Here is a 15,930-nt window from a genome sequence, read left to right on the forward strand (position 1 = left end):
TATTTGATTTAAATCTGTTTTCACTGTACACGGTGCAAACATTTCACAGAGGAATACGTTACAGCACAGTAAACTAAACGCTTTGCAACTTCTGCTTCACGGGGACTTTAAGGCCGAGACTAAACGAGGCCCCAGTAGTACAGAGTACATGTGTGATTGTGGTCACCTTAGCCTGCACTGCACCGCAACCTTTACAACCCCCTGTATCAAACACATCGAAGAATACCTTACTGCCAGGTTCAGGGCAACATTGCCAGAGTGGCGTGCGGATGCGGTATCGGCGCGTAGAAGTACACGCAAGCACACATTCCTGCTGGATTACCTTGTAACACGACCGGGGTAATTCTGCTGTTTATCCCGCGATGGTGGAGATGAAGGATTGTTGCTGTGACCACTTTCAAGGATTGTAAAAGACATTCTACAGCACAATAATTTGGTAGGCCGTATTTATAACTGATGTTACTCTTTACAAATAGCATGCCAGAGAAACAAATAGTGCCTCTGACTATAGCTAAAATAATATCAATCGTTTTTTGTTGATATTATTGCTTGTCCATCTGGAGTCGCTGACAGGTCTGTCCTAATCCAAGGTACGGGAAGTTGGATGCATATCTTAAACATGGACATAGGTGTGACAGGATGAGTGCCAATAAAACAACAGCATTTACAGTTATAGCTATGATTTCTTAAGAAAAGATAAAAGGTATAAAGGTTTAGGATAAGATAGGACACAGCTCTGACTGTTTGAAGTTAGTCTGTAACAGGAACAAAGGACTTTTCCTATCTTTAAAATGTAAACTAAGGCCGTATTTATAACTGATGTTACTCTTTACAAATAGCATGCCAGAGACCCAAATAGTGCTTCTGACTATAGCTACAATAATATCAATCTTTTTTTGTTGATATTATTGCTTGTCCATCTGGAGTCGCTGACAGGTCTGTCCTAATCCAAGGTACGGGCAGTTGGATGCATATCTTAAACATAGACATAGGTGTGACAGGATGAGTGCCAATAAAACAATAGCATTTACAGTTTCGCTATGATTTCTTAAGAAAAGATAAAAGGTATAGGATAAGATAGGACACAGCTCTGACTGTTTGAATTTAGTCTGTAACAGGAAGAAAGGACTTTTGTCTGTAATGAAGGTGAGTATTAACAGCATCACAAAGGTGTATAATTTTTTTTAACATAAATGTACATACATAAATACAAAGCAGTCAGTATAATGAGGCAACATGTTAGCCAGTGTGGCTCATTGATGTGTAGTTTTTCGAAGACAATGGAGCTCTAAGACTCAGAGGAATACGATATATCAAGGATTTTATACACTGACAATACTGTCACATATTAGGAACGCTTCTTTTTTTAGTTTTTTCATGCAATCTGCTGACAATGAAATCAACACTTAGTATGGTCAGCCAAGCTGCTGGTGATAACCCGATACACACTACTTTCACCTTTTCACTAATTTGGTCACAGTGATGGCTTTGGGGACAAAGTTGAAGCAAGAGGGCTAAAGGTCCAAATATAATAAAGATAGGAGAGGAGTGGCAGGACAGAAGAATTGCTGTCAGCGTGATATATAAGACCCAAAGACTCACCTCCGTCTTTTAAGCTGCCAAATCTCTTTGTGTCAGGACGACTCATCCCCCTGATTGATCAGGACACTTCTTATAGCAATGGAGTTCAGACGTTCCACTGCCAATTTGACCAGACCCCACCAGGTTGACAGGGCCTACGCACACAGTGTCAGCGGAGGGGCAGGCGGTCATGGGATCAGGATTTCCACGGCCCGCGGTATGCGGGTTGGCAGCGGCCTCGGTGGCAGGTATGACTACCAGTCCTTGTCCTCCGGATCCACCTCTGGAACTCTGGCCTTCACAAACGAGAGGACCACCATGCAGCACCTGAACGACCGGCTGGCCAACTACCTTGAGACAGTGAGGAATCTGGAGAAGGCCAACGACATTCTGGAGATCAAGATCAGGGAGACCAGCGAGAAGAAAGGCCCCTTGGAGGGAAAGGACTTCAGCAAGTACAACACAATCATCATGGAGTTGAGGGCCAATGTGAGTCTTAATGATGTTTGTTGCCAATTATTAATTGAAAGCAAAAAGGTTCCTTTATATTCTACTTCAGCACATTGTGTCAGTTTTAAATCTGGGTCTCCTTAGGTGTTCTGGTTTTACAGACAATGCAATCTCCCCAAGTAAAGGAAATGGTCATCACACTGGTGTCCAAAATCTATTTTATAGGAATGGAACTTGTAATTGACCAAGAACTCAATGCTATATCAACTTTACTTACCTTAAAATCAATTCATGATGTTGGATTACAGGCTAAGGCACTTTTTTATTGTCATACCTGATGGGTTTGTCCTTGAGAGTTTATGGATCTCTCTTGCAACATTTATTACGTCGAGTCACACCTTTATCTTCCCGTCCATGTCGAGCGATCAGAGATAACTCTCTTTGTTTTTTTAAGACATACAGTGTGCTGTCAAAGACGGCACTTTGATCAGCACAATATATCAAAATGAAAGTTACAGTTTGCAGTCCATCACATTGACTGTAGAAGGATAGAGTGCTGGTTTGTTTGCATTTCACATGCTCAAAATGTGCATTTCACATGCTCAAAATTCCCAAAACAATTTCATTTCTTCCAGATATTTGACATGCTCAAGGGCAACGCACATCTTGCTATTGCTCACGACAACGCAAGCCTCGCTTCCGAAGACTTCAGGATAAAGTAAGTGTTTCAGCCTTCCATCCAATCAGGCGTGAATGTGTCTGATATGCGGTTTGATTTGTCAGGATGGAGTACGAGATGTCCATGCGTCAGACAGTGGAGGCCGATGTTTCCAGACTGAGGAAGATTCTGGATGACACCAACCTTGTTCGCCTGCATCTGGAGGGTGACATTGAGTCTTTGAAGGATGAGCTGATCCACCTGAGGAAGAACCACAAGGAGGTGAGCGACACTGGTCAGAAATGATCCGTGTAGACGACTATTGCGTTCGGCCCAATCACACTAAACGATGGAATAGTAATTCAAAGAGAAGAGTAATCTCATTACTCAACTGTAATTACTCTTATTATGGCAAACTGTTTTTTTCCCTGAACCTCCTTGCACAGGATAACCCCACTAACCCTGATCAGGAAATCACTCCCTCACTATTTCCCCATCAACAGGATGTTGCTGAATTGCATGCTCAGATCACCCAGGTTGGTGTCCGTGTGGATGTTGACGCTCCTAAAGGACAGGACCTTGCCAGAATCATGGATGAGATGAGGGCCAAGTATGAGAAGATAGCCCTGAAGAACCAAGAGGAGCTGAAAACATGGCATGCAACTCAGGTAATTCCTCGATGCCAAGATTTGTCTTTGGGTTAACTAGCTCTGTTTATTATTATATGTACTATTAGTATTTTATCTTGTGTCCAGATTACAGAGGTGCAGGTCCAGGTGACTGAGACCTCAACAGCTTTGAAGGAAGCCACAACTGTGATATCTGACACTAGAAGGACATATCAGACAATGGACATTGAGATGCAGGCTGCATTAACTCTGGTAAGAACCCTCGTGCTAAGTGATCAAGGCCTACTTTTCAACCAACTCTTTGCCAGAAAGCCAAAAGAAGTCCTTCTGTTCCCTTACTGCATCAAGCAAACATTCTCCTTTTTTGCCTCCTGACAGAAAGCGTCCCTGGAGGCCACCCTGTGCGACATCGAGATGCGCTACAACATGGAGGTAGAGAAGTACAACATGGTCATCCTGAAGCTGCAAGAGGAGCTCACTCACATCCGCACCGACATCCAGCACAACACGACGGAGTACGAGAGCCTGCTGAACATCAAGGTGAAGCTGGAGGCGGAGATCGCCGAGTACCGGAGGTTGCTGGATGGCGAGTCAAACTTTAGGTGAGTATGAGGAAGAACCGGTGTGGAGGCTGCTTGTTCGTACCTTCGCTGAGAGCCAGACATACGTTGCTTTGTATTGTGAGCTGGCGGATATGACAGCTTTGGTCGTCTTAGGGAGGCTTTTGCAAATTTGAATAAAATTAGCTGCATGCAAACAAAAAGTGACGCTGATATGGAAAGTAGTAGTCCACCCATCGATACAATACTCTTCCCGTGATTCATAGTTCAACTGCTAAATTTCAGACCAGATAACCCCATATACAAATAAATAACCGTGTTATAATTTTGCTGTTTTGTTCACTCTTACAGTCTGGAAGATGCAGTTGATTCAAAGGTGGTCGAGACCAAAGTGGTGACATTGACTCAGACTGTGGTGGATGGCAAAGTGGTGTCTGAGAGCAAGGATGTCAAATCCAGTTCAAAGGTTGTTGATATTTAGAAACTGATTTGGGGGGTACACCTGTGTAACAAAAATAAAATGACCAATACAAATAGTACTATTATGCTTGACTTTTGTCTTTACTTTGTGTGAAGGAGCAAACAATCATTACTTTACAGTGCTGCTTTTATTGCATATCTGCTAATCATTAGAAGCACAGTTCATATTTATAATTCCCTTTTGGCACTATATCAACTTTTTGAGTAATATGTTTATTCTTTGTCGAGAGTTGGGCGCGAGTATCGATACCTCTCTCGTGTCTGTAAACCGGATATAAAGCGACAGCCAGTAGTTAGCTCAGCTTAGCAAGAAGACAGGAAACAGCTAACCTGGCTCCTCCCAAGGGTAAACAGATGTAACAAAACAAATTTAGCTGATTTTCAAGTCTTTATGCTAAGCTACGCTAACCTGATGCTCACAGTCAATCTCCTCATCCAACCCAATAAAATAATTTTTTTTAAAGAAAATAACCTTGTTTTCTAAATGTTTTCTTGTTTGTTTTACAAATGTTTGGAAATTGTAATATATATATATATATATATATATATATATATATATATATATATATATATATATATATATATATATATATATATATACATACATATATATATATATATATATATATATATATATATATATATATATATATATATATATATATATATATAGTTGACTTATAGTATATAGTATATAGTTGACTATAGTTGACTTCCCTATTATGAACATAAGCCCTACTACACACACACACACGTCTACTGTGTGTGCAGGAAATTCTTCCAGTTTCTGAGAAATGTACATTGTGACCTGCAGATCTTAGCACTGTGTCTTTTACGGGACAAGGCTAAGAACTGCAGGCCTCAGTTCCCATGCCGTGTTCAAGCAGTGCTGTGTCTCTGCTTTCTGTTTATTTACATTCACATCAGTCAGTCTGGTTCCTGTGTGACACAGCCTCTTTTAGTCTCAGATGAATTGCTGCATAACTTAATCATATATTGTGGGGAGCAACAGATTGTGATAATTGGTTTGGACATTTTTGGACAGTGTGTGTGCTTGAACTCAACCTTTACCAATGAATCCAGTATTCATCATCACAACAGCATGTTTTTGTAGAGATATTCAATTGCAACATTCCTCAGACAGCCCCATTAATCATGCTGCCAGATCTGTTTTGAGACTGGTTTCCCAACTGCATCTGACAACAAGTAAAAGTTTCCTAAATTGCGCCAGTTTGCCGACGGCTGTTATGTAAAGTGTGTGCGTGTGTGTGTGTGGCTCCTCGTGTGCAGTCTCAATGTAAGTTGTTGTGGGTGAAGTCAAAAAGCTGTCTTTCCTAACACTCTGGGCCTTTGTTGCAGCTTTGGCTCTGCCACTAATTTCAGCCAGAACAGAGGCTGCGCAGACACAAGCAGAGAGAGGGAATTCCAGAGCAGGAGGAGAAAAGAAGGGATCTGACGGACATAGGATGTAGATGGAGTGGGGGACTACAAAAGCATGTCTCTGCTTCATGCCTTTAATTCCTCAGGCCCCACAAAGGACTGTTTCAACAAAACCTTTCTCTCTGCATGGGGAGAAGAGGCCCTCTAGGGATTCACTTTCCTTTTGCCATTAATCTCCAAAGAATCTCAGCGACCCTGGATGCTGCAACGAGGCCGAAAACGTTAACCCTAAAAAAAGCCTTAAAGTTTTCACTCTCAACTCATCAAATACCGATGTTTGATCAGTGGTTTACTGAGACGCTCTAGGTACCGCTCCAGTTTGGGACGTGTTCAGGGACAGTGTGCAAGTTTTACATGGATACAGTGTCTCTTCTCAAAAATAAGATTCAAACGTCGGTTTGCTTACTTGTACAAAAAAAAGTACCTGGTTTCACACGGGACTACTGGGTGAAAGTCCTGTGTTTGTCCTTCGCGGAATACACTATGTAGCAGTGGGACAAAATCCACAGTCCTTGTTCTGTTATCATGTTAAACATGAATAATAAAAGGTCTCAGAGACTCTCTGAGAGACAAACACACACATAGGACAGCACTCTTGGAATCAGGAATGATGGTGACATGTGATTGTTATTGCGCCGCCCATGTGCTCCTCCCTGAGCGTCAGGAGTCGAGTCCCAGAGAAGTATTGCAACCCCTGTGAAAAAAATAAATAAAGTGACAAAAAACTCCACATACCATGTGTTGCAAGCGCGTTGCATCACCCGAACCGGCTCCTTTTTCCAATGCAGATCTTTTTTATTTAACTTTAACGAGAAGAGGCCTGTAAAGGTTTATCAGCAGCTATCATGAGTAGAGATAAACAGCTGGAGCGAAGGACCTCATTCAGGACTAAGTCAGAGGCCACTGTGTCATCTCATTCTGCGCCTTTTTACCCAGTAAAACATTTTACAGGCTGAGAGTCGATAAACCGGGAATGCTCTCTCCCCCCCCCCCCCCCCCCCTCTCCCCCTCCCTCTCGCACATAAACACACATGGCTGATGTTTCCCTTTGCTCTACACATCTGTTTGGTGTGTCGGGCGTGAGTCAGACCAGTGCTCCCAGCTCGCTTGGGCCTCCTCCCAGTAGGAGCAGAAGAGAGGAGGGGGGAGGGTATTGAGGGAGCAAAGGTGGCAGCAGAAGGGTGTGGTTTGTGTTTGTGTGTCACGTGAGGCGTGGGGCGGGATGAAATGAGGATAAAGTAAGCGTAGAGAAATGGAGGCTGTGAAGGGAGGAAGGAAACAAATAACTAAATAAAGCAGCAGGAGATTCACTCTGATTGGCAGCATAAACACTCACCCACAGGCTGCGATCAGAAGCCAAAAAGTAAATGAACTTGACTCCCCGAAATGAGAGCTGTGTCCTGTCATAACATCCCAGAACGGGACAGATGAGATATATATACCCACGTGTAACATCAAAAATTGCAGAACAATCTCAGCTCTCTCTATATAGTGAGGCACCATTGTCCTAAGGCACAAGTGTAAAGTGATAATATGCCCCTGAAGCTGAAAAATTGAGACTCGATTTTGGAAATTCTTTATATCTCTTGTGAAAACATAACTTTACTCAGGTGGTCGAACTGTTTTGGTGATGGGAATAGGTTTACCAAAGGTCTTAGGTCCCTGCAGTGGGATATATGAATAAAATGGCAGACTACTGGGAACACAAAACGTTCTCTTTCTTTCTTTTTTCTAACAGTTACTGGAAGTCTCGCCATCATTTTGAGCTACCAACGTGCGTAAGAGTGTTTGAAGTCCAGCGCAGTGAGGAGCTCAAAGTAGGAGGAAGGGAGGCAAAGTGAATTTGAATGGGAAAGGGAAAATTGAAAGAGAGTGACAGATGAAAAGAGGCAAAGCAGAAGTGTTGGAGAGCATGAGATGTGGAGGAAAAGGGATAAAAGGAGGAGGAGGATTAAGTAAGAACAGAACTGGGCCGTGGGCCATGCAGCCACCGGTTTCTCCCCATTTTCGTTTTCCAGTCCTGTCGAGTGGGCAGAGAGAGACACAGAGATGGAAATCTAGACCCAAACTGAAGCTGAGTTGGCTGAACTTGTCCAATGACTCATTCGTCTGGTTTTCTGTGGAAACTAACCGAAAAAGAACTCGCTGACCATGAAAGTCGCAGGCCGTACGCCCAAAAGCAGCGAAATGATTACCGGCTGCAAGTGCTGCTAAAAATACAGCAGTGCGATGAAGGCGGCCTGAAACAGAAGCCGAGTTTAACGCGTTAGATGCTTCATCTTCGTAAAATGGCAGCAAGTAGTCTTTGCTTTTCCTTTTCAAACAAGCGGCCCCTTTTAAAATTCATTATCCAAGGCAGCTCCATTGACCTTGACGTTTTTTCTCACTGAGTAACTAACTCACATTCCAGAGCGAAGGATAAATGATTAAAACTGCAAGTGTGGACTGTGCTGCTGTGTTCTGGGGTAAATGCTTGGGCAGTTCAGAGGATACAGTGTCGGGACAGAGCTCAGCTCATATGGGCTTGTACCTCCGATCCATGCCGGATACCACAAAGTCCTGCTGCGTCCCACGCTCATGATGCTGAGGGCAAACGACCAAAATGACAGAGGAACTGCCAACAATACTATTTGCATCTGGGCGGAATAGACAATGTGGATATTTACATCCCGATGTAAAAATGGCTTAAGCCAGCACCCAGGTGTTCATAGCTAAACATGCTATTTGCACCCGGCTCAGGCACACATCAGATCCTTCATGTGTGTGAATGTTCCCTCACAACCAAACTGTGACTGAAAACTGAAAGTAAAAAGGCAACTAAGAGTACAAATGGGCTTCTCACAGGACTTGAAGCCCTCCTCCTGGGTGAGAGGCCCGAGTCTGCCCCATTCATCCACCACAACCCGCTCTCTCCAAACGCTGTCCCCTTAACCTTCCTCTTGTGTCTCGTCGGCACCGACACCGTTTTAGGTTTTAAATGCATAAAAGAACCACATGAAATGTGTTTATTGCATCAAGGCTTTTTGACTTTGTCAGGAACCTTTACTTCAACAAAATAAACAGTAAAAAAAAATAGTTTTCACTTAATTATAATATACTCTGGTTGAAATGATGACCTTTGTGTTGTTAAGGTCGTTTCGACCCAGTTATATATGATTTGCTTAATGGGTTGTTATTTGTTCGACCTTGCAAATCTGTATGTTGTGTTGTGACTCGTTCTGTTTTTCATTTTGTGTTTATATTAAAGTTCTATTGCTGAAAAATATACTTTTTAGCCTTTTTCTTGAAGTAAATATACATGGGTCCAAACACCATTGATGTTACTATAATTAATAGAATTAAAATTGAACAATAAATAAAACAAATGTATTTAAATAATGTGTTCTCATACCCCCTCGGTAATAGTCAGGTAACTCAACAACCTTTTACTTATTGATAGGATTCTCTTCAGGTTCATTTTATCATTTGTAATTGAAATGGAGGGGTGTCCTGACAAAGAAAAAGCCCAGATGCTAACAGAAAACTAATTACTACATGAAGTAGCATGTCTTTGCTCCACTTATAATGCGTGGAAGGTGTGAAATCAGCCATATTGTAGTTGTTGTAGTTAATAGGAACTACAAACCTGTCTCCTCAAAGACCTCAGACCCAGCTCTGCCCTCACTGGTGATGCTTTTGTGGAGTTTCAGAACGTATCCTCTGCTTGTAACAATGTCTCACGATGAGTTATTTTGCAGCACAATCCGTGCAGAGCCTGTTTAGGAAAAGCATCCTGATGAGGGTTCAAACAAGTGCATTTGTTTTGCTTGTATAAAAAGTGGTTTTCATGAGGAGTTGATGAGCTGGATGGATAACAGAAACGTCCTTGCTGAAAATCGTCTGAGTTAGCAAACATTTAACTGACCAATCAACTGTTCCTGTTGGGTTCTTTGTCTCTGGACAGCACGAGACCTGATCAATACAAGCTGACATGAAAGAACAAGTCAAACGCCTGATCGATCGAAAACTCGCACGACTAATGAAACTAGGACGTAGACTCGTTTATTCTCCAAACCAGTTCTTGGAAACACACATTGCTTCCTCTCCTCATAAGATCACTTGACATCGAATGGAAACTGACTTTTACCCCCCAAAAAATACTTTCGAGAGATCTTAAACTTCTCATGACGGAGACCGGCGCTATGTGAATGAGATATGATTCAGTGTGTGAAAGCAGTGCGGACTGTTGTTATTCTAATCCTGGTTTTTCATTTCCTTTTCTTCCGAGGGCCTCTGCTATTTATTGTTTTACAATTATATTATTTCTTTGAGAAGAAAATTGGTTGCAAGCACAAACAGATGTCTTTCATTTGAATAGTAGGTGGGTTCCTTTTACAAGCCTATTATGCAATCCATAAAGTTAAAGGAGCTCGCAGCGCACGTCCAAATGATGCACTACGACTTCAAAGCAAAGATAATGAGTCCACTGAAACATTGGCATTGAGGCAATCTGTACTCAAAACAGTAGTTGTCCCTGCAGTGCTCCCTCCGGCCCTGACCCTTCTCATATCCTCTCTAAAATGAATTCAAATTTTTTTTTTAAATTAGGGCCGGGCGAAGTTTAAAAAAAATTAACTTAATCGCGTGATTTTTCTGCGATTAATCACGACGCGTTATGCCCCAAATTCAATAATGAAGTAAGAACTAGTGTATTGCACGCTTTTATTTTAAAGTCATGTTATTAGAACAATATAACAGCACTCTGCAGCAACAGCAGGTTAACATACACACATATATAGTTTATAAATCTGTTTTCTTTTTTTTTCTGAACAGAAAAACAGGTACTGTTCAGTAGTAAGGGTCCCCGTGAGGGACAAGCCACTCCTCCTTTTGTCCATGTTCAGTCTGTTGCTTAAGTTAAAGATGTTAAAGACCAGCAACTGATTCACTTCATACAAAAGCAATAAATGTTTTTCATGTTTTCAGTTCAGTTTGTCTTCCTCAGTGAGAAAAGTCCAGTCTGAGTTGGTTTGCACTGAACATCTTCAAATAGTTACAGCCGTTAAAGGATTGCCAGATTAACGCTGCGTTAACGCGTTACTATGCCCAGCCCTTCAAACAATACAGTCTTCTTACAGTCTTCTTTGATTAAACTTTTTTGTAAAAAAATATGCTTACGAGGCCAAAGCGGGACAATAAAAAGTTCGTTGAAGATATAAAACAAATGAAAAGCATTAAGACTCTGTACTTTGAGACCTCTTTGTGTCGTTAATAATTCTCTTTATCTAACCAGGTAATCCACTTACTGCAGGATGCTGGTGGAGAGCCGGCTCTAATTATAGAGATTGTTTGGGAGAATTCTTTCTCTTTGACGGGAGGAATTTCCAACACAGGAAGGGAGAGTCTGCGGATAAAGAGCTGCAAAAGTTGATGTGACCCTCGGTCATTCCGGCATGCCCATGAGGGGTGACGCATGGGCACAAACACACACACACACACACACACACACACACACAGTTCAAAGCAGCTCACAGACACACCTGCATGCTTTACTTTCCTGCTCTGATAGGATACAAAAGGCCGGTGTAACTTCATCTTGACAAAGCTTTGGCTGTGAAACCTAAATCTCAGTAAATGAGGCAGAAAGGGAGAATGAGGAACACAAGGGGTGTGACTTTGGGAACTAAAGTTTACTGCGGCTCATCTCCAGTGACCCAGTGAAACCAGGAGGGTTCACAGCGAGAGGGGATGAGGGGAACCGCGTGGTTGACAACGGCCTTCTACTAGAATAAAACTGCAGAGACCCTTTGATGCAAATGTGTTTTCCACCGGAAATACATACATATATATATTAGAATAGTTTTTATTATAAAAAAAGAAGACAATACATAGACATAACACCAAGAGGACGACAAAACAGTAAGATACAAGCCAGCAAAATATCATATATTCAGGGTATAGAAGTACGGTGTGTGTGTTTGTGTGTTTGTGTGTGTGTAGGTGTGTGCGTGTTTATTATTTTAGGCACAAAGTACAGATGAGGGCAGATTTATGTCCGCATGCGCGTGTACGTGGGTTTCAGGCGAAAAAAGGACAAATGTGAAATATGTTTCTTTTGACAATTAGGTTTCTAATCGCATCCTGTGAACGGCCACATGTTGGGGTGGATCGGACAAACACAGGCCTTTTCACTTTACCAATCATTTCATTCATGGCATGGATTGAGATGATTACAGATTATTGTTTTATTATCAGACTCGTTTAATTTAATTGGATGCCGCCTGGATGCCATTTAAACAAACGTAGCAACAACAAACGAAAGGTTTTTGAAGAAAATGACCAACTCTAGCTCTAAATACAGGGAATACATGCACCCAGTTAATTCAATCCAGTTTATTTTGTCCAAGGCAAGGCACGTTTTCTTTGTAGAGCACACAACAACAAGGCGCTTCAAAGTGCTTCACATAAAACCATTAAAACATAAAGTATAGCCCAGGAATCACAACACACAAATTTGCCTCGGAGGGCTTTACAATGTGTACAAATACGACGTCCCGGGCGTTACCCAACAGAAAAAGCCTCAGTGGGTTCCCATGTCCGGGGGACAAAGCCCGAGCAGCATTGTGAGGCGTTGCTGTTGGTGGTCCAGAGCGATTGGAGAGGTTGTCGCATTGAAACCCTCTGAGCAGCTCATTGTGTGTTCTTAGTGTTCCTCTCATGAAGCAACATCTCTTTCTTCTACCTCATATATTCTCAAGAAAAGAACATCATCAATTAGGATGTTTTGGGGTGCGGGGGGGGGGTTTCTTTTGTCTCGACTGAGTAGAAACGAGCTGAAAGACACGAAGAGCCAAACCGGATCGTTCTTGCTGATGGTGGTACAGTTGCGGGGCAAAGGTTAGGGCCATTCAGGGATACTGTTGCTTTCTGTTTACCCGGTTGCCACGGTGACGCGGTGACGCCAGGACACTGTGAGATTGTACGCTGCAGCCACAGAGAGAAAGAGAGAGAGAGAGAGAGAGAGAGAGAGAGAGAGAGAGAGAGAGAGAGAGAGAGACGTCCCCCCTTTCAACTGGACGCGGCAGGATGGTCAGAGCGGCGGACGTCTCCACGTGTCAAGGTTCATCCTCACGCTCTTCAGAACCACAACCAAGACCAGGATCAGGAGCAGAATCAGGATTAGAACCAGAATCAGGATTAGAACCAGAATCAGGATTAGAATCAAAATAATTTATTGGCCAAGTACATTGAACATATAATTAATTTGGTGCATAGCCATCGACATAGACGTAGAATAAAAACATCCTCTTACCCGAGCCGATCCCAGTTGACGCTGGGGGAAGGCAGGGTTCACCTGGTGTCCAGTCCAATTTAGGCCTCATATGGAGACGCGCTGACAGCCACATCTTTACGGGTCATTTAGAGTCCAATTAACCTGAGCTGCATGTCTTTAGACTGTGGGAAGAAGCCCGGAGAACCCGAAGGGAACGTGCAAGGGTGTTTGAATTGTCCTGGGGGGTGTCAGAGTCAGTCAGTGGGGGTCCCGGGCCAGCTGTAAAGAAACTGTTGGTGTGAGGTTGAGGAGCGGTCGGCTACAATCTCATCTGCCCGCGTCAGAGCAGGGAAGTGAACAAGGCCCAGCAATGTGACACAGGGTGTCACTCAGGGCCTCACTCCACTGTCAATAGAGCAGTTTGTTAACACGGCTGCAGCAGACAGATGCATCGTTGATGATGAATCATGCCGTTTTCTCATTAATTGTGTGTAAGTGAATCTATTTTAAGTGTGTGTGTGTGTGTGTGTCATAGCTCAGCGGTGCGTGGCGGTCTCCACCTGCAGTGTGAACGGGCCAGCCGCTGTGTCATCGCGGCGACACCTCCCTATGACCGCACGAGGGTGCGTGGCCGTGACTAAACCATCACAGAACTCAACGGACTAGTCGTGGAGGAGAGCTGCTGGACTCCTGAAGCAGACACACACACACACACACACACACACACACATACCAAAGGCCCTTTAACTCTTTTGTTCCCAAAGTCTAGCTCCTGGTCCTGATGTTTAAAGCTTGTCATTGGACTCATACTGTAGATTGGTGGGATACGCGTGGGACTTGCAGCAATTTGGCAGTAAATGTCGACCTCCTCCTCTTCAGCACATCCTTCCCACTGGAAACTCGTTCCCAAGGGAGCCCTGCTTAGCGATGACTAACAGACAGGAAGTGCCACTGTCCGTGCCTCCTGTCCGTGAGCTCGCCGTACAGGACGTGCGACAGGGCGGCGCGCTGTCCTCTCCGACGGGACTTTCATTTCTGACGCACGCGACGGACAGCGAGTGTGTGAGTAACACGTTGTGTGTCTGCGTGTGGTCATCAGCTGCAAACGTCAGCGCTCTACTCCCCCCTGTGGAGAAGCACCAAACTCTGCTCACATCGATTTTGGCACGCCAAGAGTTGACACGAGACCCGACGAAGCGAAATCAAATCCTTAGGATGCCGTTTTATGAATCCTAATTTAATAACCAGGGTCATAACTATTTCCTTGATCCACATCTCCACAAACGGCCCCTTCTCAGACATTCAGCGCATGCCGATGATTGTTGCCAGCGGTAGGTCAGGCAGCAGTAACGCAGCTCCGTGCTGAGTCCACAGACCTCTTCCAGCTGGCTTGTTACACTGTGATATGACCAAACAAGGCCTCTCGCTGCTACTGGGAACCTTCAGCTCTCACCCACAAGGAGTCGGACTGTTGCAAAATGCTGCTCGAAGGTTAACAAAAGGGGGCTGGGGGGGTAAGAGGCTTTTGCTTCCACACACGTGAGCGGCGCCCTTTTGCCAAGCAGGTAAACAGCGAGACCTTTCGGCCCTTTGAAACCCGGCGCGTGTACTCATTAACTAATCCACCTGATACAAACCAGCGAGTACGGGAACCAGTTATTTTATCTGTCCTGGCAAACATTCATGTCTACCACCTGACAGCTACACGGGAGAGGAGAGCCAGAGCACATGAAGAGCTACGGGCTCAACGGAGGTTTTGCCAAAAAAATCCGGCGCTGATCTTCTGCTCCGGCCGATGACCCCTCTGATCACACCGTGCTGACAAGTCCTCACAGAAATGAGGAGGCACTTCAAAAGAGCGTGAGGAGAAGAATTTGAATGGCAGCAGACAGCTCGAATACTTTTGTTTTAGTCTGGGATCTTATGTAAGCACGCTAAATAGCGCTCTGGTCTTCGGGGCCCACTTTGTGCTTCCGGACACATAAAGGACTATGTAAGGGGAGGGACTCCTGCACTGATCTCATTTTCAAGGCATCTTCGTTTTCCTTTTTTTCTTGTTTCTTTCTTTGGTCATGTGAGCTCACTGGATTGATTGCTTTTGTGTTTTGTCTTGACTTCCCAGGGGCCTCTGGAGGATTGGCCTCACCTCTGCATACCCGCTCAGATCATCACATCCTCCATCCTCCTCTGTGCGCTCATTGTAGTGAACAACATAACCTTCCTTATAAGAGCAGGGAGCAGAGTGCAGCTTCCCTACCGGGGCTGTTTGCTACTGACACTAAACATTCGACACAAAACATTTGACTCCAAGCGTGAAGCGAACATGGCAGCGTTGGCATTTTAAACTTCTGGGTTCGTTGCTCAGCGACAGATGAGCTGACGCCTTTATGTCCGAGCCACCAAAAACTAAAAAAACATAACCACATGGGTGCTGCAAAACCAGCCAATGAAGAAGAAGAATACACCTTTTTTTTCCTATTGATTTACATTGGGAAAGAGATGTCAACTTCCCAGTAAGGACTCTTGAATAAAACCTATTCAAATCAGATTCCAACAGTTATAAAATGCATAAATAGCCAAATCCAGAGTTATTTTTATTTTATTTATTTACTTTATGCTATTAATGTGAATTCGTCTGATAACGGGGGCGTTGGAGGCGGAGCTCAGCTTAAACGCTCGTGCCCTGGTTCTACAGGCCCATGGAGCAGAAGTACACCTGGAGTGATGGTTCATTTCATAACTCGGATGTCGAGGTCATTTTGACTTTAAAAGCCACTGAGCAACTTTCATAGGAGTGAAAGGGAACTCGCCTCCAACGCTGTGGATAGTTCCCCAAATATAAAGCCAACACATTAGGATTATTAGAATAATAATAGGTCA

The 15,930-nt window shown here is 43.7% G+C and overlaps 1 protein-coding gene across 1 annotated transcript; it reads left to right on the forward strand.

The window, feature by feature from the left end:
* Positions 1–1,680: 1,680 nt before the first annotated feature.
* LOC137800747 (keratin, type I cytoskeletal 18-like) lies at positions 1,681–4,359 on the forward strand. Its single transcript, XM_068598073.1, has 7 exons — positions 1,681–2,070; positions 2,667–2,749; positions 2,815–2,971; positions 3,193–3,357; positions 3,445–3,570; positions 3,697–3,920; positions 4,230–4,359. The coding sequence occupies exons 1-7, from the start codon at positions 1,681–1,683 to the stop codon at positions 4,357–4,359; spliced, it is 1,275 nt and encodes a 424-aa protein (XP_068454174.1).
* Positions 4,360–15,930: the final 11,571 nt, after the last annotated feature.

This window comes from Clinocottus analis, unplaced genomic scaffold (genome assembly GCF_023055335.1).
Source record: "Clinocottus analis isolate CAN_PGR_092001 unplaced genomic scaffold, fCliAna1.0.p SCAF_4, whole genome shotgun sequence".
In the NCBI taxonomy this organism is placed as follows: domain Eukaryota; kingdom Metazoa; phylum Chordata; class Actinopteri; order Perciformes; family Cottidae; genus Clinocottus; species Clinocottus analis.